The following is a 23,620-nucleotide window of genomic DNA, read 5'->3' as shown; positions in this document are numbered from 1 at the left end:
CTAGGGGAGAGTAACAAGAAAAACCAGAAAGTTTGTTGAGTGATTAAGAGCAATCAAATATTTAATTAACTCTTGACGATCCTACCATATGACATCAATTGAGTCTCTTGTAGGCCGCACTGTTTGTAATCTACAAACCTTGACAGCAATGCTTGCAAATATGTGTCTCTTATTCTTCCTCCGATGAAATTCAAACGTAACTGTTGGTTTTTCCAGTTAATATCAGAAAAAGAATCGCAGTGTTTAGGTTGCATGTAACTCTCGGATTTGAGTAGTAAGTCAATAAAGTGACTATTTTGTTTACTTCACCCTTAAAAGCAACTTTTAAATCTCACTCCCAATATGCATCACCAAACGCGCCATGGTCTGTGATGCGACTAAATATTTTAGTCTAGGGAAAAAAAGAACAAATTCTAGGCAACCTAGACCACTTTGCATTCTTCCCTATGTATGGCTTTCAAGACGTTTGACAACAACAATTGAAGTTGGCATGTTTTCTACCAGATTTGAAGCAAAACAGGTGTGATGTCATAGATCCACAACTGCAAGTTTGATTATGTTTTTGCTTAAAATCTACTTCCAATTGCCTTACGAAAATTTGGGATCTATTAACACATTAATCCACCACAGTAATTGGGGATTAATGGATAACCGACATCCCCTAAAGCAAACTTGAAACCTTGTCCAATCCAAGGAACAAAGGATAAAAGTGAAGAAGTAAAGTAAAAATGAAACAACGTTTTGCTCTCAATGTTCAACTATGACATCACACCTGTTTGCTTCAAGTTCACACTAACGTTAGAAACCGTGACAATATCAACTGCCGATATCTGGAGAGCGCAACGTAGGAATTGCTCCAGAATTTGACCAGAAAGCCTAGCATTTTGTTCATCTTCCATTGGTTGAAAACAAAAAATTCTCTCCACTATCCTTTCAAGTTAGTCGGACCAATTCCATAAAACAAAAAGGTGATGGTTCGATATATTCAAGATGCTCTTAAAAAAAAAAAAGGTTGATAAAGAAGCTGGTTGTTTGGTTCTCACCAGCAATTTTTTGAGTTAACACCAGGTAATTTGAGTAGCATGTCATATGGACCGTGGTTGTATCTACCAACCGCAGATGAAGATGAGTCAATAGCGTTCTCCTCCAGCGTAACAGATGCAGCAGTTGCTCCATCCGGTTGAGCTCTGTTTTTCTGGAAGATGGGTATATTTGTGTGGTGAGGTGAGAACAGTTAGGACATTTACAGAGAGGAACATATAAACTACCATCAGGATTTAAAGATTACTGATCAAATCGCCGGTGCAAGTATGGTTAACATTTTGTAGCACTTAACATCAACTGGTCTAGAATACGATGTTGTTTTAAACAGTCTTGCCAGTATTTATTATACATTTGATGAACAAAGTCATGTCTTGGCTATTATTTTGTGAGCAACATTATGGCAAAGTTACCCACCGGATGCAAACACCTTTTGGTTATGGAGGGGGAGGGTGGGGGGGGGGCTAAGTTGTTATGTGATAATGCTGTCCAGGGAGAGACATTCTATCTCCTCCCTTTGAGAAGGTATAATGGAGGATGCTAAGATGCAAAACGTGCTACACTTTGCAACTTTTGCAAATGTCAAAGAATTTTCAACAGTTGAGGTTGTAATGCATTTATGCATGTTATAGATTTATGTACTGTAGGCCTTTACTAGGTAATTTGTATTATTCTGTCTGTTGGTGGGTACTGGGTCATGGGGGGGTGGGGTTAAGCCCCAAGTTTTCATTCTGAGGTGGGGAATTGAAGTCCCCTAGAAGTACACACTGTACCTCTCTTCAGACTTAAACATGTAACTGGGGAGCAATACAGACCGAAATGAACTAAACCAAGCAGTGGTAGCAGTAAGCTATATCAGGCCTGAATTTATAACTGCATTACTACTATGGTATGTCACATTCAAAACTATAGCTGTAGGTCAGAGAAAACTACCAACCTTACACTTCATGGAACATAATTTCCACTAACTGATGAATTGAACTTGATGCTTTTAAAGCCTGTTATATTAATTGAATTCTGATAATTCATTACACATTACTAACACCCATAGCCAGATGGAAACCTTACTTTTAGTTCTTCAAAGAGTTCAGCGGTAGCGTGTGGACTTGGACACCAGAGGATTCTTAACTTTGGAAAATGAATCGTAAGCAGGGCCAGCTTGGATGAAAGATTCTGGAAGGATATCTCTCGACTGAGAGACGCTTTTGACTGAACGAAATAAAATAGAAAAAAGCAAGAAAAATGAAAGCCAACAGAACATCAGAAAGGCCAACAATCTTGGTGACACATTGATCAAATTCATATGAGAATATGTAATGTAGCATTGTAGAGAAGACTGCCATGTTTTGACCATTGTTGAATTCTAGTAACTAGTTCTTACACTCTAGTGAGCCAAGTGACCAGCAAGGTACATCCACTTATGTGGACCAAAAGATCAAGTTTGTCCACACGTTCACTTTTGGAGCTGTCACGTTTCTGCAATTTGACTTATGTTGACTTCAATTAACATTTGACCCCACAAAAAAATATGATAAAGTTCTTGTATTCACCAAGAAGGATCTACATAACAAGTATTACAAGAAGTTGAGCTAATTTACCATGTAACAAAACATTTTCAGCTTTTGACCTCAGTTGACATCAAAATAACCTTTGACCCTCCACAGACAACTGTGTAATTATTTTACTCACTAAGGTAGATCAACCTAGCAAGTATAAAAGTTCACCCAAGTTCACTGTTTTCATTCTAGTTACCATGTTGACAGGTTTTCAGGTTATGATCTGTGTTATGACCAGGTTATGACCTCTTGTGACCTTAAAAAACAAATACCATTCTTGTAGATACTAAAGTATATCTACAAATAATATAAAACAGACATAATAGAAATGGAAACTAAATCTGAATAACTATAAATCTAAACGAGAGAACAAATGAAATCATTGAAATGCTAAATTAATTACATGATGAGATTTACATTTTTGAAGTAATTCCTTTGAAAGCTCACCTGTAAGGCGAAGGATTTGGTGGGATCAAACTCAATCAAGAGGACAGGTTTCTTGTAAAACCTTGTCATGGCGAGGGCTTGATTGTAGAGTCTACCGTTACCCAACGACCCAATCAGATCGCTGATGCTCTTGCGTTCCACACAGATCTCTGGCGTGATGATGTAATCACCGACCTCTAACGTCACTGGCTCTATGTCGATGCCTCTCTTGTGAATCAACGAAGGTAGCTCGCTTCGAAATTCACGCATGTCAACGATGACCTGTAGTTTGGGTGGAATCATTGAGGTTAATATTAATTTTCACGAATATGAAGTTTTTAGCATTTGTGCATTAGTAATCATGTAAGCTGAAGATTACAAAGAAAAATAAGTGAACAGTCGGGCTTATCTTGTTGAATATTGCTATGCCCAACAACATGAGTTTCTAACAGTGTTTTAAGGCATTCAATTTATTAAAATGTTGTACATCTCATAACCAAACAACATCAATTTCTAACTGTGCTTTAAGGCATTCAGTTCGTAAAAATGTTATACATCTCACAACCAAACTATAGTTTACATAATAACCTAAATGCTGGCCTGTTTACTTTTTGAAGGAGATGAGCAGATGGGTAAAAATGAGGTAAAAACTGATTCATGTTTCCTTCTACATGACTGCATATTATCCTTTTCAAAAAGGATCATAACCGATACCCAAAAATGAATAATGATTCCTTTTACATTTGATGACATGTCTGTTTTCCATAGGCCTTCAAAAGCCTAGACACCAATAGATGTGTTTATTTTTATATCTTCAAAGAAGTACCCAACATGGTACACACAACCATTAAACTCACATGCCACTGATAAGTCAAGATCACTCACATCATCAACAGTAGGAGCACACAAAACATAAAATCTCTATTGCTTTATCAAAAACATTGCTTTGTATTAGAATATCAGAACCACAGTTTATGGAAGCAAGTATAAGTGGGTGGGGTGAAGACTGTGGGGGTGAAGGGGGGGTGAGAGGGGTCATAGATGAGTTAAAGTTCCACCTTTTGCTGTTCAGTGATTGGTGGTGCCTGGGCACCTCCCTTTCTGGTACTGGTGGACTGATCTGAGGCAGGTGTAGCACCCCTGGATAACTGGGGATTATCTTCAGATTTACCCTCAATCTCCTCCGGAACAACCATGGTCTGTTAGAGAAAAAGAAAAAAAGCTTCAACAAGCCTCCTGATACAAACAAGCATGAAAGTTATTCCAATTACATTTCATTGCCAACTGTCTCCTAATGAACAACCACCCCCCCACCTACACCCCCTTCTATATCTCTCTCCTCCCACTCTTACACTTCCTATCTTACTTTGATGTGAAGTGGATAAACTTTGCAAATTTCAGTTACGGATTTAACGTTATGGTAGAATAATGAGACTTTATACATAGTGTATATACAGTAGTTATACACCATTTGAGCTATGTCATGTCTAAAAATAAAGTCCGTCCCAAGGCAGATTTGCAAACTTTGTCAGAGAACATTACCAACTGTTCCTGTACACAAGAAGCATATAAAACCAAGAAGGATACAAGCAATAATATCTAACTTATCTTCCAAAATTACTTTGGTTTTTGTGGGGGGGGGGGGGTTTGGCAGGGTTTTTACTGTAACTTTGTTATTAAATATATTACATTTGTTACGCTATTCAGGGCATTAAAACAAGAGAGAGACAAGAAAATATGAGCCAAGTATTTGACAGGATTGGATGCATGTCAATGTAAAGTAGGTCATTGTATCTATATATAAATAACTATCTCTATAAAACTGTACATGAGTAAAACAACATGCCCTATCTCAGGCCCCTAAAGTCCCTCTCCATCGCTAAGTGAGATGTGGATTGCATATATCTCACAATGCTCAATGTCATACTGTAGTTTGCTTTATTACTTCAATTTTCCTTGTTTGATAAAACTCACAGCCTTCTCTTTGATTAAATGTTCGAAGGCCTCCTTCTCCACTCTGAGGGTGGTCAGGTACCTCTGTTCCTCTGTTGAGCCTGTGTACATCAGGAAATAGACTCTCAAGGGAACTCCGGGGTTGCAGCACCTGTACACTTCCAACTGTCTGACAAACTGCATCTCCGCATCGTAGAGCACCACGTACCTAGGTCGGATCTCGTTTAGAGTCTTGGTCAAGCTAAACGAGTCTTTACAGCCGTGTAACGGGTGTATGATGGTGAGAGGTGCGGTCTCGATACCGAAATAAGCGTCTGAAGAAGAAATGTCAATGTCAGCGAACCCTCTTTGCCTCTTATCATCCTGATTCTGAAATGAAGCAGAGGAAATATTTCAAATCGGTATATATTTTTAAAAATGACGCGAAAATAAGTCATCGGGCATCACATGTCAAAGTAAAGTAAAAGTCTGGTAGTAGCAGTAGTGACTTGGAGATTCTTTGTTTAGAATTACAGAGAATCAGAGATGTTTGGAGGGTTGTTGGAGATGCAAGAGTTACATTGGTATAAGGAGGTGAGAATGGGGTACAGTGAGTGGAAAAATCATGAAAGTAAGTAAAAGACTTAATTAATTGATACATCTATAGAGATTTGAAAGCTACAACTTTACTTATGATGTTTGCATTAGTCTAAAATATATCATCAAGTGCTAAAAAACAAAATATATGAGAGAGTGCATTGCAAAACAGTTGTATGTTTGAAGGACAGGTGTTTCTGGCAAATTGTTCTGAAACTTGTTATGTTTACAACTAGCTACTATTTTCCTTAGATGGTTATTTGAAGTGTGTTTGCCATTTGTATACATCTCATGATTAACTGTGTACAATGGTCTCTAGTATTTTTTTTCTCCTCTTTTCTGCTGACTAAACCGTACCAGGAAACTTGACAAAGTCGAGAGTGAAAGATCTACCCGTAAAGTGAATTATCAACCACTGAATTAAAACAGCCGATGATCAAATGAAGAGATTTCAAGAAAGCAAAGAATGTTTGTTTTGTTTTGTCTAGAACAGGATTTGAATCAGTGACCTCAGGATTACCATGGTTTAATCTCATTTTAACAATATTTTTGCCTCTTTTCAAGTTTTTTTCAAAATCTTGGATCTGCCTACCCATCATGCCCCTTTTTATCCATCAAGGAACTTTAAAATGAGTGTACCTTGGTCTTATCATCCTGTCCTCCCTCCTCCTCCTCATCTTCAGTATCGTCTGAATCTTCCTGCCTCTTAGTCATCTGGGTCAGAGTCTGTTCATCTTCTTTGTGCTGCCTCTTGGATCTTCTCTCTTTACCTTTATAAGACCGCTTACCTGCCGCTGGTTTTCCTCTGCTGCTATTCGCATCACCCTGTAGAGGAAACGTGAAAATTAATTTCAAATTTTTGGGGGGGGATGGGAGGGCAAATAATCATGTTCATACGTTGGATTTCTTGCCCTGGTTCACTGCATATATTCTGTGTCAACTCCTATCCTGGGATTCCCACCTTTTTTCCCCAGGAAAAAAAAATCTGTGGTAAATGCATGACAAAGGGCAAAGACTGGCAAAACTGTGTCAAAAATCACACATTTTCACATTTTTTTGAAGGGATACTCACAGGGGCTTCAGACACGAACTTGCAAACAGTGAACTAAAGGATACGTTTTGAGATTAATACAGACCTGATACTGATCCGCCTCTGTACTTGTTCCTTCCTTGGATCCCAGCGTCTTATCGTAAAGCTTCTTTAAGAGATTGAAGGAGCCGTACTTTAGAAAATCCCTCAGCTGAGCGCAAGTGCGGTCATCGCTGGCACAGACCATGATATGACCGGTCTCGTCTAGAATGGGTAAACAAGGGGAAAAGGGATTTGTGCAATATGTTTGAGTCAAATGTATGCTTAGCATCGTAAAATTAACCCCCTTCCAGGCTGGTATCACTTCCTTTGCTCAGGGATGAGCCTGGGTTAAAAAAAAAATCATGGAACTTTGCAAAAATTGCGGTATAGGCTCCAGTTTGCATATGCTACAGTGTGTTAGGATAATAGATTTGTCCCCGAGGTAGAAAAGAAATCACGGATATTCCGCGAATTCGCGGAAAAAGCTCATGCCTGTTTACTTCACTAACTTAAAGAGACTGGAATATTTTCAATCTTATCTCAAACTGTTCAATTTCGTTAGTCTTCCAAAATAAAAAAATTTCATTCTGTAAAGCATTTCCTTTTCACAAATCATCTCACCTGATTTCTTATTTTCTTCCTTAACTTCATCCAAGACCTCTGCCAGAAGCCTCCATTTGGGGTTTTCTTCGAGAACGAGCTCTGTGGAACAGAAATAGACAATAAGAGTCCACTCTCTACTCTATGAGAACTGTGCTTTAAAGGCAATCCTTAGCCAGAGAAGTTTCTCTCAGTTTTGACAGTGCAAAACTTCTCCTTATTACTGTTGCAGACTAAAAGCTGAGATTTTAACACATCTTCTGCTCAAAGTAATCAATTAAGCTATTTTAATACAATTATTGGACATTATAGTTTGACTATTCATTCCAATATAAGCACGCACACATATTGACACATTTCCGAATGGTATTTATTCATCTCTTTCACTACAAGATACAAAAGGGGCAGCTAACATTGATGGCATATCTGGCACAGAATTGGTGCACGATGGTGTCCAGACACTGATTCCTTTTTGGCCGCAAAAGGTACGGGTTTAACTGCATCGTCTAGATTGCCGCTTATTGAAAGAGCACTAGCCAACCAGCTTTATCATGTCTGGAACCAGTAGCATTCTACGTCTCAGTATGCAGATGAATGTATGGATACCCTACAACATTATAATAATAACCAGGTCCCTTTCTCCTCTGACTAAAGTCCCTTTCTCAAACCAAGGGTGAATTAAAATTGAAGACCGTAACATAGAGATGTACCTATTGGTTCTTAAACAGACAGTGACAAATTGGTCGGATTTCCAAAAATATGACTCATTTGCATTAATGGGTTAAGCTGACTTGTTGCCTGCCAGGACTATTTTGATCCTTCTATCCTATAAGTAATTAATCATTTCTTACTTGGTGTCTTCTCGTCTTTATCTTCTTTGCTCCCTTCTTTCTTGGCTTTTTTCAGGCTACCATAGATTCTCTCTTTAGCATGCTACAGAAACAATGTCAACATTAATGTTATAGTACTGATGTGTACTGATACTAATCATAGATGTTACATTCCATGTTTCACCATACAGACAGACAAACATACTTTCAAATAAGAAAACAGCACTTCAAACAGAAAAAAAGAAATATATATCATACATCAAGCTTAGTTTTATTTTATTTTTAACCCTATGGAGTATAGAATTGTTTGACTTCTAACTGCCATGTGGCTTCACAAACATTCACTTACAGAGTGTTATTGTACAGACTGTTTAATAAGTGTCTGTTTCAATTATCAGCTTGTGTATGAGTTGATCAATAAAATGGAATACATGACAAATCTCACCAGAAAGACAGATTCCGTCGAGTCAAGGAAAAGCCAGCCAGAGTTGTTGAGAACTGCTTTCTTACTTCCACTGAAAGCCAATTCATGTGACAAAGAATATTATTGAAATGAGATGGATCAGTAAAATTTAAGAATTTTTTTTATGTTCTGCAAATGCAGAGCACGACATATGTAATAATAATAATAATAATAGTATACATTTCTTATAAAGTGCAAACACATGCAAATCCATCTGAAACATTTCACAAAGCTTCAGACAAACTCATTTTTTTTTTTTTGGGGGGGGGGGGGACAGTTCCACAACACCACTAATGCTGTAGCTATGCTAATGCCTATTTGGAATATGTTGCTGTAGTCAACCTTTTAACCTAATATTAAAACTAATATTAAATTTAATATTAAACTGTAAGGAATGGTTAATGACAGATCATTCTTTATCAATGTTTTAACATTTACAGCAGATCCGTTACATGAATGGCAAAACCCAACATAAAGCAATAATAGAATGTTCCTTCATACCGTGTGATACCTAAAGAATGAGATTGATAGGATTATCAAAAGAAAGACAATAATCATGTTACTCACCGTAGAGTGTTCAGAAAGTTGTAGAATGTGACACAGTCATACTGGGTCAGGTAGCTGAAAATAGACCAATTTTGATCGTTTTTTTTTACATATTAGAAAGGAAAATATGAAACATTTGCAGGTTACAAACTAGGTCGACTTATAAACACTGTACACAACAACTTTATAAGTGTTTAACACCAGCTACATTTTACAGATATAGAACTATTCTACAAGTGGGTAATATCAGCCTTAAAGGTTTATTAAGCTTATTTTAATATATTTACATGCCTACAAACTCAAACCAGAACTATTGAAACAATTTGATATCACAGAATAAAAGAAACAATAACAATATTGGAGTCTTTTACAACTTTTCAAATTTGTAACAAGTACTTCCTTGTTATGAGGAAATAAACTGTATTAAATTTTGCAACTTCAGAGAAATATGTTTTTGTTTCCCCCCCCATTTGATATTCCTACTAAACTAGACGAGGGCCATATTTAAATAAACGGTCAACTAAAAACAGACTTACAACAAAAGCATACGTAAGAGTTTCAAATCTGCCACCAACTGCTTGGTAGTAGCTGTCTGGTGAAAGAAATGACAAAGAAAGTTCCATAACATTTGGTGTCAAAGTTAAGTACTTTGTAGATATAATTATGTGAAACATGAAAATGTCCAATTTTACCTATTATGGTTTGTCGATTCGTTACTTTTTCTTATTTCCTTTAAAATCGATTCAGCAGCGATGACAACCATCCTCCCCGATTCTGTTGTTCATAGAGGAAATTTAATTTCACAAAAAGTTTGACATATGACACGTACTAAGTATTTAAATTTGACATCTAGTCAAAGGCTAGCAATGACCAGTAATTTCCAGATAAAAACACGTGTTGGTCGACTGCAGTTTATCTACGAGATAGACAGATTGTTCACCGTGAACGACTCTCAGCAAATGCAGAATACTCAATTCTAGATGCAATACAAATGAATCTAAAATTTTACATCCAAATTCTACGAAAACATGTAAAATTATTGTCATGGTAAACAACCTATGGCTTCTAGTCATATTATGATAAAATAAATAGTTTAAGACATTGAAACTAATAATTATTGTCAACAGAGAACATGACTGGCCCTCAGTTACCGTATGTCCACATTTCATGGGACGTGGTCTCTTCCCCCCCCCCCTCCCTATTTTACAAGAGTGGAAAACTTTTCAACTGTGATTTGCCTATCTAGCTAGTCTTATTTGAGCAGAAATAGACAAGCTGTTAATGGTAACAGTCCTTCAACCGTTCTTACATCTTACATTGAAATCTGACAGGATATATGGTATCATGTTTATGTATTGATCCTTCAAAATTTACTATTTCCCACAAAGGGGAGAGGCAACCCCTCAACTTAGATCCCCTCCCTCCAGGCGGCTACATATTTCCTTCTTTCTCCAGAATAAAATATGGTTATTGTATACTGGATCAAACAAGCTTGTTGTCTGTATTGCAAAGCATATAAAACATCAGTAGAATAATAAAGATTCAGTGAAGAATTTGACCGATAATATGAGTAACCTCTCAGATGTATTTATGTTCTTCTCCAGAGTTTGCACAAGTACTGTAGATGTTCAAAAATGTTAAAAACCTTAAAAAAAACCTTAACAATATTTCTGACATACAAAGGAGAATAGGCAAAGTAAATCAAAGGGTGCCATGGTGAATTTGATATTTGTCTGATAAGGGTAACAACATTTACCAACATTTTCAGCATTCACTGTTATATTCATTATACATAGTAACAAATTACTGCTGGTCCAGAGTGTGCACTTGATCAAAACTTTCAAGCTGCTAATGGACCCAACTATTTCTAAAAACTCACCAGCTGATGCCAGATGGGATCCAGCTGCCTTCTGACTACTTGATCCAGAGACTTCTTCCCGATAGCATTCTCAACCGTTAACTCATCCATATCTAACTGTATAGAGATATGAAATATAATGATAGAAATGAAGGTTATGCAAAGTTAGGCAACAATGTTGCACAAAATCAAATAGCATTAGGCACTGTTGTCAGAAATAGAAGCTCTGCTGGTCTACAGCAGTACCGGAGCTAGGGGTATTGGTCAGGGGGCACTTTCGACACTTACAGAAAATATTTGAGTAAAGATACTCCCTAGATCGCCGGAAATGACCCTTTCCGGGCCATGCTAATGTTAGGAAATAGTGATACCATCTCTTTGATGTTACCGAAAAACTCCATCGAGACACCTTACAGGCCTCTTATGTATTTATCTAGGTCATGGATTCAGTTTTCCCACGAGAAGTTTTTAACTATCTTATTGAATCTTGGTACAGGGCCTTTTCCCAAAATAGATTCCATTATGTCTGTGGAACATTCGAGAAGGTTCTCTCACGTGGTATGGAAGTTTCCATAGAAAGGGGATGGACTTCCAAACTCCCAACCAATCAGGGCAGATCAGTGCCAGCACAATTATTTTTATATCGTTAAGTTAATACAGGATGGTCAGGTTATTGGCTGCCTTCTGATTATGCGCAGTGAGATTTTATAGAAGTAAGGTATAAAAGTAAAAGGAGGCCGAAAATTTGAGAACTCCGTCAGCAAATTTATCACTTGATCAGCAAATTTATCACTCCGTCAGCGCTCCGTGATCAGTTCGTCATTGCTTCGTTACTATTTCATCACTCCTAATTGTTTAATTGACGGAGTCAAGTCGAGTCAAATCATTGTAATTTAGTTTATTTGTAAAGAGAATCGACAGAGAAGAAATTATACCGAATCAATAATCAAATCCTATCTCGTCAAATTGTTTTTTGTGTGAAGTCATTGTTTTCTTCCGTTCGAGACATCTCCTGAAGAAGCATAAAAACGGCATCAAGATACCCCAGTACCTTTCTATCGCGAGTCCCGATATAGTTTTACTATCGGAGGAGCCGGGCTCGACACAATATTACATGGTGGAGATCGGTTGCTTTCTTCAGGAACAAAACGGTAACGGAACTTTTCACAACTTTCGTTCGTTACGTTCAATAACGAACAGGTGATTTTTTTGGCCCGAAGACCTAACGAGGAACACAACGTATGTTCACGACCTAGCCTAACATACACACTACGAGGGAAGTCAGCCTATACTAGCCTAAGCCTGTACAACGGATGCCGGAACCACTGATCTGTACACTGACGTTAATCAACCCAGCATGCAGTTCGCGTTTGAACATTCGCGCAACTAGTACGTAGTTAGTTATACTACAGCTCAAATTATCAGAACTGAACATTTTCGCGATCTAAGCCTAGACTCTACCCGATGTTAACGGCGAACGAATCTGCAGCACACGAGATGTAGGCCCGCCTGCTACTGCTACTACCTGCCACTACTAGGATGGTGACTTCGAAGTTCGCCCACTTAAGACTTAAAACACCCCAAAACTAAATCTTCTGGTATAAATCACCAGAAAATATACTTCATATGGTGGGAGAATTGTGTTTTAGTACGATACACGGCCAAACTTTCTTTCCTGCAAACTGTTTTCACGTTGTTTTCCAAGAAAATTCTTCGTGATTGTGGAACTGGTATTTCTTGCTAGAGTATTGCGAATTTCGGCCACGCAACCTACAGTGTGGCGCTGGTAAAAATTGGTGGCGCTGTTGCTTTTTCAGTAATTATAACAGACTTCATAGATCTTTCGTCATTTTATTGACAAATATGTAAGTAATTTCTTGCACACGGGTCATTTTGGAGAGAAAATAACTGTAGCTTCGTAATTTTTCGTGAAATTGGCTGTTGCTATAGGTTGTCATGGTGAAATCGTGTGTTTCTTAAGGGTGGCCGATTTTCGCAGTATGGCGAACTTCGCAATACTGACTATACTACTACTAACCGAGGGACTTCAATCATCGTTTGCAGTTCCACTACCAGTTCTTAGTTAAACTTAAGGGTGAGTGAAGTCATGCCAATTTGTATCCCAACCCCTATTTGAGATCAGAGTGTACCGATAGCCTAAGTTATTTTAATCGTGTCCATGTATTGCATATTTGTTATTTGTATTTAATTGTGGTCGATAGTGTGTTCAATTTGGTATATGCTCATGTTGTATACTCATAACTAGCCTAATCGTATTCGGCATAGTGTCCGTCAGTGAACAGGAAACTTCTACCTCTGTTAATGTTATGCAGAAACATAGGCCCACTGATTTTTTGCCATCACGATTTCAGGGCGATGTAATTGATGCAGATTTAGCCGAAGCTCATTATTTGGGATTTGAAGATTATTTAGAGTTGCATAAATTGCCGTCCCAAACCCCCCCTGTAGAGGAAGAATTTAATGAAATATGTCGCATATTTAAGCGAACACTTAAAGGCCAAGCCAGACTCTGGATTGAAAACAAAAATTTTTCAACTAGTGCTGATCTGCGCACACAATTCCTTGCTCGTTTCAGTCCAGGCACTTCTTCCTACGCTAAATCACAGGCATTTCACGCATTAAGCTATACGCCAGGTGATACAGCTCAAGCTCATTTGGCCAAAATTTCCAAAGCTGCAGCACAATTAAGTTATGGTGATGACCAAATTAGAGATAAATTCATCTCGACCCTGCCTTTTCAATGCCGCTCAGCAGTGTTAATGTCTGCATCACCACAAGCAACAATTGCAGATTTGGTCATGAAAGTCCAATGCTATTTTGACTTACAAATCCAAAGTCAACCCACAGCTTCTTCCGAACTATTTATGGCAATGCACGACAAAACGTCTTCTGTTCAGACTCCTATTTCTGCATCTTCTGAGATACACGAGTTGTGTTATAAAATTCAGGAATTAGAGACCAAGTTTGATCAGTCACGTAGGTCAGAATCGCAAGACAATCCAAAAGATATGAGGCAAAGATATAGTTCTCGTGATTCTCGTGGTCCTAGGACAGGTCAGAATAATAACAGGAGAAGGTTACCGTATTTTAATCCTTCAGTCACGTGTCATTACTGTCAAAATCGGGGTCATTTTGCACAATATTGCCAAATTCGCCTAAGCCATGAAATGGAGGCTAATGTAAAGAAAGTACCAACACAGAATTTTCATTAGGGAGCACTTATGATTGCATTCATCATACAGTGACTCCAGACAAAGTACCAAGTAAAGGAAGATCGAAACGTAAAGCAGATAATATTTGGAAGAATAGTAATATTCCTAGTTCTAGATATACAGGGAACGACCGTAATGTGGATATTCAACTGGACACGCGTAATTTTGTAAGAGGTACTTTACATGATGGTAAAGGAATTTCATTGTTGTTTGATAGTGGAGCGACACGCTCTATCATTTCTTCTTCTACAGTGCGAAATTCAAAGTATTTATCCTCTATACAACCAGTCTCAGTTGATGTAGTAAACCTAAAGTTGGGTAATGGTCAGTTTATTCATGCGTATAGCACGATAACATTTCAGGTCAAAATTCAGGGTCATGAATTTCAGCTTTCTGCTTTAATTGCTGCAAACCTGACAGGTATTGACTTAATATTAGGTAGTCAAACTCTGAAGGAATTGAATGGATCTTTGGACTTTACCACAAACTGTTTTAGAATTAAACAAGCCAAAGTCTTCCTTAGGCCAGTGCAGAGATTTGTTATTTACCCAGGTCAGCAAAGATACATTACTGTACAGGGACGTCTTCCACTATATGCACGAAATGCAGATGTAGTTATTAAACCGTTTCCTTTAATATCTCGTATGTGTCCTTCACGAATGTTAGTGAAAATGCATAAAGGTAGAACAAAGATTCTACTAAGGAACATGGGTAACCAGAAATTTTGTCTGCATCCTTCTCGCACAGTGGCTCATTTAGATTTAGCAGGTATCATTACGGTCACAGAAGACATACCTACTGATTCTCTAGATTTTCTCAATGTCATGAGAGACATCGAAAAACCATCTCTTTTTCGAACCAGTTCAAACTCTAAAGAGAATCGTGATGAAATTACACGATATAATTTACATCGATATCCACATTTGACAACCGATGATCCCCTGGTTTCCAAATCCGAACAGGAGATCATGAGAGAAAACATTAATTTGGAACAAAGTATTCTAGATGCCTCAGAAACAGAAAGCATTTATGAATTTCTAGACTCACATAGAGATGCATTTTCTCTTTATGGTGAATTATCTCACTGTCCAAATTATGAGGCTGATATTACGCTTACTAATGATGAGCCATTTTACATACGTCCCTATAGACTTTCAGATGAGGACAAAGTCATTGTCGCCAGTGAGCTTGACAAATTAGTGCGATTGGGAATCTTAGCGGTAGGACATCAGTCTTATACCTCTCCGGTTTTCCTCATTCCAAAGAAGGGAACAAAAGACAAAAGGGTTGTCACAGATTTTCGCTACTTGAACAGTAGAATAAAACGTCTCAATCACCCATTTCCATTACTGAATGAGACTATCCGTACCATAGGGTACTCTGGAGCCAAAATTTTGGGTGTCCTTGATTTAAAGTCTGCATTCTTCTGTCTGCCACTTAGTGTTCATGCACAACAGTATACGGGTATTGCTTCGTTTCATGGAGGAAAGCATTATTATTATAAACGCTTACCACAGGGATTGAATTTATCTCCAGCGATCTTTCAGTCGCAAATTAATGATATTTTGGCAACGATCCCAAATTCAAATAAGTTCTGTATTGCTCATCATGACGATATTATTGTGTACAGTGCAGACAAACGATCTCACAAACAACACCTAAAGGCAATTTTTAAGGTTTTAATGGACAACGGATTGAAAGTCTCTCCGAAAAAGTGTAGCATTTTTCAAAATTCAGTCCGATATATGGGACATTTGCTCTCAATAACCACAGAAGGTGAGGTTTGTATCCAACCTTTGCATGACAGATGTGCAGCAATCAGGAACACACCGAAACCACACAATGTTAAGTCAGTAAGACGATTTGTAGGTGCAGTTAATTATGTGGCTTCGTTTTTCCCAAATATTCAAGCACTATTGAGACCATTACATCATTTGAGTCGTAAGAGAAAGGTATTTAAATGGACAGAGGAACATCAGTGTGCATTTCAAAGTATTAAAGAGTTGTTGTGTAATCCACCTATACTGCATATGCCACAGAAACATGGTCGTTTTATATTATATAGTGACACATCACGAGTAGCAACAGGATCATACCTGACACAAAGAGTTAATGGCAAAGAGAATATTATTGCATATTACTCTAAGATATTACCACCAGCATGTCAGAGGTATAGTGTAACTGAATTAGAAATGATGGGTCTATTTATTAATGTGACAGCATTCAAACATTTATTGCAAAATGTAGAATTTGAGGCATATGTTGATCACTCTGCCATTGTTGAATTGTTTAAATCAAAACAAGAACCAGCAACTTCAAGCTTACGTAAGCTTCTGTTCAAATTGTCAGAATATACATTTCAGGTTGGTTACAAAAAGGGCTCAGAATTGGTTTTGGCAGATTATTTGTCTAGAGCACCACAGGAATTTCACTCTGAAATAGATCAGGTTGCTCAAGAGGTCAATGCTTATGAGGATTTTTCAACTCCACCTAAGGAGACATTTAATCCAATCATGACAAGGTCAATGGCAAGGTCAATGGGAGTCAAAGTTCCAGATTTATTTCCGAATAAAGTCACAAAGGAGTCTAAGCAGGATTCCCCAGCCAAAGAATCAACAAATAGAGTTGAAAGGACATCCGTTCCTAAGGCAACACATTCTAGTGATCATGTTACACAGAGACCACAACCTGAGTCACAAAAGATGACTACACCAGTAATTTCTACTGACAAGAGAGAAACAAATATTCAAAGGCCTATTATTACTATGCCGAGTGAAAATAGACATACATATAGTCCTGACATGTTAGTTGTGCCAAATTTTACAAGTGTTTCTCAACCTACAGAGCCAAGATTAGTGGATCAGAATAGACATAGAGTGCAAGAGGTAATCAGAGAACCACCTCCAGAATTATTTGTTCAGCCAAAGCCAGTCATAACAAACATTGATCATTTGGTTACAGGACACATTCCGAAACAAAAGGAATTGAATAAAGTCATGAAGGCAATTCAAGGAAAGCTGATCAAAAACTATGATCTGCCATTTGATGTAAAGGAGTTGCAAATTCAACAACAAACTTGTCCTTTCTACAAACCAATTTATGATTTTCTTGCACACGACATTATTCCAAGTAATGTTAAGCATGCTAGAACTGTTCGTTCTCAAGCAGAGGATTATTTGTTATGTAATAGTTTGTTATTCAGGATATTTTTGCATGAGACTAATGATGCTAAGATGACACTTCAGTTAGTCGTACCTGAGACTATGGTAGAACAAATAATATCTCGATATCATGATGACTTGTTAAGTAATCATCAGGGTGTAATGCGTACATATTTGACCATTAGACAGCATTTCTATCTGCGCAATATGTTTCAACGCATCAGTAATTATATTCAGGCATGTCTCCGTTGTCAAGAATTCCGTAAGAAACCGGACAAATTGAGACAATATCATGCTCGCATTCCTGATTCTTATCGTCCTTTTGACAGACTTAGTCTGGATTTCAAGACTATGCCCACAACGGCTACAGGATTTAAACATTTGATGGTTGTTTGTGATGAGATCACTAGATTTGTTGTATGTGTTTCTCTTAAGACTCTTGATGCTGAAACGATATGTGAAGCATTATTGCAGAGGGTAGTCACAACTTTTGGTCCACCGTCTTGTATCATAAGTGATGCGGCAGCTTCTCTTACAGGAAAATTAGTGGAGCTCTTAAGTAAAGCTTTGGGCATTGAACAAAAGTTCATCAGTGTAAGCAATCATGGAAGCTTACAGGTTGAAAGACACATTCAGACTCTTTCAAATTTCCTCAAAGTGAACTTAAATCAGTTTGGTACGGATTGGGTACGATTTGTCCCAACATCAGCCTATGCATATAACACATTTTCCTCTCCTCAGTTAGGTAGCTATAGCCCATTTGAACTTGCATTTGGACGTAAGCCGCCAAATCTTACAAATTTATCATTCAATCCAATGGCAGGATTATCACAATCTCATGGAGAATATGCTGCATTGTTAAAGAAACGATTTGATCATTTGTCAAGGGTAATGTTAGTCTTACAAAAGAAGCAACAAGATGCTCAAAATGTTAAGATAAGTGCAAAACTGGACAAAGGTGCAATTTATTCAACGGGTCAATTAGTGTATCTATATAAGCCAACGTCTTCTTCCTTGACTGCGAACTCTCGCAAAATTGCTGCAGAATGGTGTGGACCATTAGTGATCCATCAAGTTTTAGATAGGACTCATTATTTGTTGGCCACTCTCAAAGGAGAAATTCTTAGTGATGTATTCAATTATAACAGGCTTAAACCATGTTTTGTAATAGCATCTTCTGAAACTAAGAATATCACCAACATTCAGAAATTGCGGAATGTCTTGAAAACAAAGGGTTCATCAAGTGAAAAGGTTGCACGAATGAGAAATGTTTTGAGTAGTAACACTTCTAATGCAGAAAATGTTAATGTCATGCAAGATGCACATATTGAGTTTCATGATGAGTTTGGTAACATTTTGCCAGGGGTAACTTCAGATCACGTCATGTGTCTTGTGACCACTAAGCCAATGAATGTTGCATCCTTTCTAGAGAATAGAGCACATAATGAAGGATTAGCAATTCCATATCCTTCCATGAAAGATAGCATATTAAGGCAAAAGAAAGTTTTTGCAAATGCTCCACAAGGAGACATGAAAGTCCAACGTGCTCGATACAAATTGGGTGAATTACAGGTTCTGGTCACCTATCAGACACCATGTTTTCCAACAGGCTTTAAGAGTCATGATTTTTGGTGGAATGTAGGAAAATATTCCAACACGGGCGAAATAATGAATTTTCTCCATGAAAAGGGATTGAACATTACAGGCAATCCAGGCAGGATGTTGCAAACATTATATGGTTAGTATGTACAGTATAACTGCATATTGCCTTAAGTTCAGATGAACAGGTGTTTTACCCACGATTGTATGAATGGAATGCGTCATGGCAATTACCTGCATACCTATTAAGTGGAAGTCATTGTACTGTATGGTGTAACAATATAAGCTTTATTGTTAAAACCGCCACCAAGTGACCTAGTTTCATCTTTTATAACAAATGTGTAATGAGTATACCTTTTTTCTCCTTATGAATTCGTTCAAACGTTTACCCGGCAATTAGAACATATCCGGAATATTAGCAACATGGGTTTTCATATATTGAGAAATATTTTAAGGATATTTACATTGCATCATTTATGTTATATATTGAAGGCTATTTTGAGACAGCATTGAAGATGTGCAACTTTTGCTTATAGCAACAGTTATCGAAGCAAATGAAAGTATAGATCTTTTGAGGAACTTATGTATATATTTTCTTTTCCTCAATTATTCATGCAAAAGTAAATTTCATCATGATGTTGAAAAGACAAGATGTTAAATAATATGTAAATTTGAAGAAAGATTTGTTGATGTCATAGTCTATGGGGTCTCTTTTATGGTATCGAATATCTAGTACTTTGGTACTTTACTAGATCATTTCGGAGTGCATACCTAGGGTCACCATGCTATCGAGTCACATTTTGTTGATTTTCTTGAGGTGAATGTATATGATTTACAAGGTTTCAAAGCAGTTTTGAAACTATGCCTTCATTAAAGAGGAGCTTTTGTAAATGAGTTTGTAATATTTTAAGGTTCTTTTTTTGTGTACGAAAATTTATGGAACGCCAAGGTGTTCTATTCAGTTAAAAGATAACTAAGTCTAGTATTCTCTGATCTCTCCCCAAATCACGGCATGATTTCACTTTTGATATAAATGTATTATTGATGTATGAAATGCATAAATGTATTTTGTAAGAGATACTGCATGTTTTGCTGTGTCATGTAACTTTAAGATATCTTAATGATATTTTTTTTTTTTTAGATTACATCATATGATGTCATCAATATTAAAGAGGTACACTTCAAATTCATGGAGAATAGTGTCAATGTATATAACATATGATCATTTTAATAATTCGTAACCAAGATGTTAACCTTTGAGATACATGAAGACCATTTATTGAAGTCAATGAATATTAGTGAATGTGCTGACAGTACACTACCTTCTTGAAATAATGATAAGTTAAAGCAGTATGATGTTAAAATTTTGGAGTATCCAAAAATTTTAAAAGATTGAGGGGGATGTTAGGAAATAGTGATACCATCTCTTTGATGTTACCGAAAAACTCCATCGAGACACCTTACAGGCCTCTTATGTATTTATCTAGGTCATGGATTCAGTTTTCCCACGAGAAGTTTTTAACTATCTTATTGAATCTTGGTACAGGGCCTTTTCCCAAAATAGATTCCATTATGTCTGTGGAACATTCGAGAAGGTTCTCTCACGTGGTATGGAAGTTTCCATAGAAAGGGGATGGACTTCCAAACTCCCAACCAATCAGGGCAGATCAGTGCCAGCACAATTATTTTTATATCGTTAAGTTAATACAGGATGGTCAGGTTATTGGCTGCCTTCTGATTATGCGCAGTGAGATTTTATAGAAGTAAGGTATAAAAGTAAAAGGAGGCCGAAAATTTGAGAACTCCCGTCAGCAAATTTATCACTTGATCAGCAAATTTATCACTCCGTCAGCGCTCCGTGATCAGTTCGTCATTGCTTCGTTACTATTTCATCACTCCTAATTGTTTAATTGACGGAGTCAAGTCGAGTCAAATCATTGTAATTTAGTTTATTTGTAAAGAGAATCGACAGAGAAGAAATTATACCGAATCAATAATCAAATCCTATCTCGTCAAATTGTTTTTTGTGTGAAGTCATTGTTTTCTTCCGTTCGAGACATCTCCTGAAGAAGCATAAAAACGGCATCAAGATACCCCAGTACCTTTCTATCGCGAGTCCCGATATAGTTTTACTATCGGAGGAGCCGGGCTCGACACAATATTACACTAATTTCCAGATAAACGAAGAATAAATAGGGGTCATCGCCACTTGTGACATCTCGGTAGTTTATATGTCAATAGGTAGATGGGAGCGCAATAAAAAAAGTCAATAATTGCGAAAAAGTAAAAAGTGGTTAAAAGCTGAAAAGAGCGCCAGCAGTCCATTTGAGTCCGTCAGGGGGGGCATCCGCCCCCCTGACTGTATGGACGCTCTGCCACTGGCCTACAGAGATAATCTCTATTGTGTGATCAAGGGACGAAATAACTGGGTTCGCATAGCAATTTGCTACCCAAGAATTGCCAGTTGCTAATCAATATTACTTTTGATTAGCAAAAGATGCAGTACCTGCTAATGCTAATTGCTATTTCCAAGAATTGTCAAGCAATTATTGCTAATCAATTCTCTAAAACTATTTCGTCCCTTGGTGATAATGGTTCAGCCAGGCTGCAAGGGGCCAGTTTGTGTATAGTAAATGTATTGCAATCCACATGTTCACACAATAAGCACTGCTGGTCTATATTGCGTGATACTGGTTCAGCCGGGCTGCAGGGGATATTGCAGCTGATGCAGCTTTTCTGTTTGTTTTTGACATATTTGCCATTTAAGTTCTCCCTTGGATCAGCATTATTGAATGCAGGACATACTTCTCCGTGCATTGAGCAAAAGCTTGGCAGATAAACAACCAACAAGAAATGGGGAAATAGGGGGGTGGGAGGAACAGGTTGGCGAGGAAAAGGTGGGGAGAGAGGAAAAGGTGGGGGAGAGCCCCCCCAATAAAAAAGACCCTGAGCAGTGTCATATCTTGTATGACCATATTCTCACACATGTAGAGTGTAAAGGTCAAATCAACACAGTTTGAATGACTTTGAGAATCTCATCAGAATAAAACAAGCTTCCTCCAACAACACAGGTCCTTCCCCCTGTTGAATGAAGAAGATGATGATACAATTGTCAGCTTACTGTTGTGTTTGTTCTCTTGATCTCCTTGATGCAGGCATTGATGATATCCAATATTCCTAACTGAATAGCCTGCATGGCTGGTGTCATCTTAAAGTCAAGTTCCACCACATCAATCTGTAAGACAAGAAACAGAGAGGTGGCTTTGGGTGTAATACCCGGTACAAGTAGTGAAGTGGGTACTGAATGTCTGCATGAAAAGTTAACCGTTTGAAAACAAAAAGGTCCTAAATGGACAGGTCTACCGGAGTGACTTTGTTGGCATGTTTTTTAGTCATCGTCATTCCTTTCTATGTTTGGACGTCAAAAAGGATGAAATAAACTACTGAGGGTCTAAATATCGGGAAGACTGAAGGTGATTTTAAGACATTTTAGAAAATTCCTGTTGGGTGAAGCAGGAGGATTCTACAACTGGAACTGGAACTATGCCTGAACTTTGACCTCTTCCAGACCAAAATGGAATCTGACGTTTACAGATTATCACGTTTCAGCTATCATATTCACATTATATGGGATGAGACTCCAGCTAGTGTCGGGTAGAGGGTGTGGAATACAGATGTTGTCCTGAGAGGTTAGGTAGGTAGGTTGGAAAGGTAGGTCATGAAGCCTTTAAATTACCGATTGGTGTCTCCAAAATAAACAATTTAAAAGTTGCAAGTTATTTTCTGCTGATTCACTTCTAAAACAGACTAATTATAATTTGAGAATAGGACAATCACGCCAAAATTTCGAACTGCACGTTTTAAAAATTCTTTCGTTTATGGGGCTGCCATATTTATTTAGGGAGTTTTTCCACAAAACCTACCTTAATTCATTTATTAACTTTTGATTTATTATTTGTACATATAGAACATGCTATTTTAAGCTTTATAACTCTTAACTGTTTTCATATCCTATTTATATATATATACTTTCATATATTTATGCTGGATTTTAATAAACTTGAAACTTGAAACTCACTCCTTCTCTCAAATTTAAAGTTGAATGAGCAGTGAAACATAAGTTGAGACAAGTGATAAATTATAACCATCTTTACATTAACTAGGTTAAATAAAAAAAAAGGTTGGGGGGAGACTACTGCTGATTGGTGAACAACTGCACACCTCTAAACAATTTTAATATTAATGAGCACATTGCTACAAAGAGCCAATCACAAGTGAAGTCAATACATTTCCAAGTAAGCTCCGCCTTCATGCACACTCGTCTACAACATTTGGTATCTGAAATCTCTCATTGTTCTGGATGGGTTCAATTTAGATCATGTTAGATACAATTTCTTAAATTGTTCCATATAATCAAAGGTGAGTATAACTTGAGAGTAAACATCTTTCCCAGGGATGCATTAACAAATCAAGGGTACCTATAAGAGACTTTAAAGGAGCTTACAGATGAAATTAAATATATTTCCATACTACTACATGACAATATATATGAGATATTATTAAATCATTTCTGAACTTACCTTGTGTTTCTCCATAACAGAATGTACATTGGCATGAAACCTGTGAAGCAAGAAATACCAGCAAAATTGAAAATGTATTTCATTGGGGATTTGGAAATACAACACAAATAGTTGGTAGTACTTTCA

At 37.4% G+C, this 23,620-nt stretch overlaps 1 protein-coding gene across 1 annotated transcript in view; it reads right to left on the bottom strand.

Moving 5' to 3' along the window:
• LOC139954853 (DNA repair endonuclease XPF-like) overlaps positions 1-23,620 on the bottom strand; it is a 41,080-nt gene that overhangs the window by 4,702 nt on the left and 12,758 nt on the right. The window contains exons 6-20 of the mRNA XM_071954821.1: positions 23,495-23,534; positions 22,036-22,149; positions 10,943-11,038; positions 9,600-9,655; positions 9,085-9,138; positions 8,500-8,569; positions 8,076-8,157; positions 7,246-7,326; positions 6,689-6,846; positions 6,192-6,377; positions 4,998-5,345; positions 4,082-4,222; positions 3,045-3,305; positions 2,110-2,250; positions 1,044-1,195 (exon numbers count right to left, since the gene is read on the bottom strand). Of these exons, the coding sequence (XP_071810922.1) occupies positions 1,044-1,195; positions 2,110-2,250; positions 3,045-3,305; positions 4,082-4,222; positions 4,998-5,345; positions 6,192-6,377; positions 6,689-6,846; positions 7,246-7,326; positions 8,076-8,157; positions 8,500-8,569; positions 9,085-9,138; positions 9,600-9,655; positions 10,943-11,038; positions 22,036-22,149; positions 23,495-23,534 (1,980 nt within the window). The remainder of the gene's footprint in view (positions 1-1,043; positions 1,196-2,109; positions 2,251-3,044; positions 3,306-4,081; positions 4,223-4,997; positions 5,346-6,191; positions 6,378-6,688; positions 6,847-7,245; positions 7,327-8,075; positions 8,158-8,499; positions 8,570-9,084; positions 9,139-9,599; positions 9,656-10,942; positions 11,039-22,035; positions 22,150-23,494; positions 23,535-23,620) is intronic.

This window comes from Apostichopus japonicus, chromosome 2 (genome assembly GCF_037975245.1).
Source record: "Apostichopus japonicus isolate 1M-3 chromosome 2, ASM3797524v1, whole genome shotgun sequence".
Taxonomy (NCBI): Eukaryota; Metazoa; Echinodermata; class Holothuroidea; order Aspidochirotida; family Stichopodidae; genus Apostichopus; species Apostichopus japonicus.
This window is presented reverse-complemented; position numbering and strand designations above follow the sequence as displayed.